Source organism: Geospiza fortis, unplaced genomic scaffold, assembly GCF_000277835.1.
Source record: "Geospiza fortis unplaced genomic scaffold, GeoFor_1.0 scaffold373, whole genome shotgun sequence".
In the NCBI taxonomy this organism is placed as follows: domain Eukaryota; kingdom Metazoa; phylum Chordata; class Aves; order Passeriformes; family Thraupidae; genus Geospiza; species Geospiza fortis.
In genome coordinates, this window is record NW_005054518.1 from 458,396 (window position 1) to 462,727 (window position 4,332).

A 4,332-nucleotide genomic window follows, 5' to 3' on the forward strand; every position below is an offset into this window, starting at 1 on the left:
TCGCGAGCCGCCCCGGTGGGCGCGGGCCCGCGTTGACGGTGGCGGCCGCTCCGCGATCGATGGCGGGACGTGCGGGGAGCTGGGGCGGCCTCAACGCGCGGGGCCGGGGCTGTGCCGGGGCTGGGGGCGTGGAGCAGCAACCGCGATCCTCCATCAGCACCCACAACCCTCTATCAGCACCGGGGATCCTCCATCAGCACCCACAACCCTCTATCAGCACCCGCGATCCTCCATCAGTACCCACAATCCTCTATCAGCACCGGGGATCCTCCATCAGCACCCAGGGGCTTTGGGAGCCCACGTGGAGCCCGCTCAGGGGCCAGAACCTGTGCCAGGAGCTCAGGGGCTCAGCCAGGGTGTCCTCCAGGCCCCCTCCATGGCCACTGATCGCCGATATTGCTGAGCCATCTGTCCTCGACAGGGGATGGCTGAGGCTTGGCCACATGGAGCTCCATCCCTGGAGCACTCCCTTTACAGAGCACCCCCTCCCTGGGGTAACCCCTTCCTCAGAGCCCCCCTTCCCTGCTGTACCCCATTCCTGGAGCCCCCCTTTCCTGCTGTACCCCATTTCTGGAGCCCCCTTCCCTGCTGTACCCCATTCCTGGAGCCCCCCTTCCTTGGGCTTGTCCCCGAGGGGGTGTGGGATGTGCAGGAGTGGGACTGGTGGTGCTGAGGCCGCTCCCACGGACGGGCACCGCACAGCTCCCATGGACACAGCTCCAGAGCCCTTCTCCCGTGGGTGCAGCCCACGCAGGGGCTCAGCCCAGGCTCCCCCGGCCGTGGGCAGCCCTGTGCCTCAGCGTGCCCCTGGATCCGCCCGCTTTCCCGGCCCCGCTAAACTCGTTAGCGGCGGGTGAACGAACGTCAGCCGGGCGGGAGCGAAGCGCCAAATGCGATTATTCCCCGCCTCGCTCCATCCTTCCACCCCGGGCTCCATTTATCCGAGGGAGGCGGAACTGGCTCTTATCTCGGCCGAGAAATCGCGCTCCGGCCCTGATTGATGGCTGGCTGCGAGGGACTGCAGCGGCACGGCACAATTATGGAGCGTTTAGAGCAGGAGGGGTCAGCGCTCGGGTACAGCTCAGGGAGGCTCCTTGGGGCTGCACACGGACCACCGGGTCTCTCCAGGTGGGTGAGACATGAGAGCTGCGGGGCTCAGGGGAGGATGGAGGTAGAAGAGTGTCTGGCCGCAAAAAGGGGCACGTGCTGGGTGGGACGGTCCCCGTGCCTAAAGGATGGGACAGGCAGGACATTGCCTCACAGGCCCAAGGCCAGGCAGGAGTGTGGGAACACCCTGGAGGATCCCAGGGATCACCATGGTCAGGGGCTGGCAGCACCCACCTTCCTCAAAGTGTGGGCACAAGCAGTGGCACTGGGGACAGGGGTACCCCAGAGGGAACAGAGAACCACAGCAGATGCAGGATCACGTCCCAGCAAGCCAAATCCACCCTGTGGGGATCCCAGAGCCAACACTGAGCCCCTCCAAGGAAAGTCATGGCAGGGCTGGTGCTCCAAGCAGCTCCTGGAGCAGCTCAGGGATGTTTACTGGGAAAAGTAGGAGCAGCCAGCAGCTCTTCCTGCGTGTGCTGAACTTTACAGAGTGCAGCCGTGCCCCGGCATAGAGACAGCCTGGGAGCAGGCTGGGAAGAGCCACGGGATGTGGAGCAGCTGCTTTCAGTGTTTTATTAAAACAAAAGTGAAGAGGCAGCACCCGCCTCGCCCAGGCTCAGCTCTCCCACCGGAGAACTGCTGCCAAAGGAAGCTCAAACAGCAGGAAATGAGATTGAATGAGGCAGAGCCCAGGTCTCAGCCTGCTCCAGGGTGGATCACCCCCCTGGATCCAAAGCCAAGGGTGACCCATGAGTGATGGCCACAGAGGCAGAGGGGAGGAGCAGCAAGCTGGACACCCCATCCATGTGAATGAGGTGCTGTCCTCCCCCTCGCTGATTTAACAAGTTTCCATTAAATCAACATGAAAGAGGGGAAATCCCAAGTCTAAATTTGGATGAGGAGGGCTGAGCTACAGGGAATCACTCCAGGGGACATTGCAGGCAATAACAGGGCCTGAGAAGTCACCCAGCCCTAGGGAGGAGATTGTCCTGGAAGACATTAAAGTGAGATTGTACCTGATTAAAGTGAGATTGTACCTGATTAAAGTGAGATTGTCCCAGATTAAAGTGCCTCAGCTCACTGAAATCCCACAATGGACCCACATGGGAACAAGGGCATCATCCCACAGGCACAGCTCAGAACCTGAGCAGGGAGAAAGTGCCTGAAAAAACCTCTGGCTGTGTTCACCTTGGGAAGTGTGCAAGGAGACGCCTCTGTCTGCATTCAGCTGGCAAAGCTCATTAACAGAGGTGGCCTTTCACTGCCCTTTTCAAACGGGGAAATTCAAGCCCCTTCCCTGCCTAAGAGAAAAGGTGAATTAAGAGATGAAATGCCGGATGAGGAGGAACACCAGCCCGCCGAGCCCGGCAACAGCCGTGCCCACCACGAGCCGTGCCCAGAGGAAATCCAGGGAATCCTCGAGGCGGGTGTGCAGCTGCAGGACCTGGCGGCGAGTGCTCTCCCAGTCCCCGGAGTTGTCGATGACGTGCGTGGCCCACCTGCGCTTCTCCTCCAGGGGCAGCTGGGAGCTGATCCGAGCTTCGGCCTCGGCCACGCCCAGCCCGCTCCTCTTCATCAGCCGCGCCAGCTGCGTCGGGGGGTCACTGCCGGGCGGAGCACTGGGCTGAGCTGGGGATGGGAGGGAAAGGGGGATCTGCCCTCCTCGGGCACCGGGGGGAAACGCTGGGATAAAGTGGGAATGAGAGAGGCGCCCCCTTGTCATTTCTGACACAGCCAGCCTGCACTTGGAGCAGCAGAGCCACTGCTGCCTGGGCTGTTCTCAGCATTCACACAGCTTGTAACAGTGCCCCAGATGCTGCCCTGGTAGAGCATGGGCTGTGGAAGGCCCAAAGGCAGTGAATTCCCCTCTAGGATGGTGCCAGGGAAAGCTCAGGAAGGCCCTCATGCACTACAAAGGGAGGTATTGCTTCTCTCAATTGCACCAGGGCTGAGGCTGAACCTCCAGAGTGGAGGCACATGATGGTCCCATCTGAGAGAGGTGGCTTTGTCCCTGTCCCCGTGGCTCCTGGAGCACTTACCAATAAACCAGCACTGTGTATTTCATCAGCCTGGTCAACCCACGGGTCTCAAAGAGCAGAGGGATGTCGAGGATCACATAGCGGTAACCTGTGGAAATAGAAACATTCCCCAAAAAAGGGAACAGAGTTAACCCCCATTCCCAAATCCCTCATGCTGCACACACACCATGGCCACGAGAAGCAAAGCAAGCAGGAGCTCTTCAGCTCCATGATCACAGCCAAGCAGAGCAGAGCCTGCAGACCCTCCTCCCTCTCACAGGGAGGAAATGGTTTCATTCCAAGTTTCCAGAGGAAAAAAAAAAATCAACCCTAACCTGGTTGCTCCAGACCAAAGGTGAAACTGCAGAAATATAATGAGGAGCTGAAATGAGAGCAGCAGTGCCTGGCTGGCAGGAGCAGCAGCTGTGTGCTGTGCTGGCCTCTCCCGGGAAGCAGCGCCCACAGCAGGATCTGCTCTCCACTCCTTCTCTTGTCCAAGACTTCACCAGGCTGCAGCCATCTGAGCCAACACTTCCCAGCTCAGCTTTCCTCCCTTTACGAAAAGCTTTGGCTAAACAGCTCCATTTTTCCAAGGGGAGCAAGAAAATCTCCACAGACTTCCTGCAGCTGTGACACTGAAATGTGAGGGGAGCCTCCAGGCACAGCCCAAGGGCTGAACTCTCACCAAAACTGGCTGAGTTTGGTTTAAAACCTCTGACAGCACAGGGAGCAGAGCTCCTCACAGTCAATCACTGTCCCCCTGGTCTTCTCCATGCCCCTGCCCTTGGCCAGTGTTTGGGGAGGTGGGAGATGCCCCGTTGAGTCTGGGGGAGAGGGTGAGGGGAGGACAAAGCTCTAAGTCAGGACTTCACTTCCCTGTGTGTCCCCCAGTTATGGGGACATCTCAGGCTGGTGTCCCCTCTTTATAACCCCCCTAAAACTGAGCTGCCCACAGCAAGTAAAGTCTTGACAAAGACATCATCATCCAAGGAGCCACCATTCCACCAGCACCTCCGCCCTGAGAGGCTTCTCACTGCCCTCTGATTGGATCGATCAGAGCTTTCCTTACACAGCCATCCTCAGAGACAACATCCAGCTATCCCAAATCATTAAATCCTGACTAATGAGGACAAAGCAGCCTGCTGAAGCCACACAGAGCCCTAGCCAAGGGCCAGGACAGCATCCGCCTCCTCAGCCCGCAGCC

At 59.1% G+C, this 4,332-nt stretch overlaps 1 protein-coding gene across 1 annotated transcript in view; it reads right to left on the reverse strand.

Annotated features, from left to right (window-relative positions):
• Positions 1–1,562: 1,562 nt before the first annotated feature.
• DCAKD (dephospho-CoA kinase domain containing) overlaps positions 1,563–4,332 on the reverse strand; it is a 5,860-nt gene continuing 3,090 nt past the window's right edge. Inside the window, exons 3-4 of the mRNA XM_005429005.2 lie at positions 3,150–3,237; positions 1,563–2,714 (exon numbers count right to left, since the gene is read on the reverse strand). Coding sequence (XP_005429062.1) covers positions 2,429–2,714; positions 3,150–3,237 — 374 coding nt within the window. The 3' untranslated portion in view covers positions 1,563–2,428. The remainder of the gene's footprint in view (positions 2,715–3,149; positions 3,238–4,332) is intronic.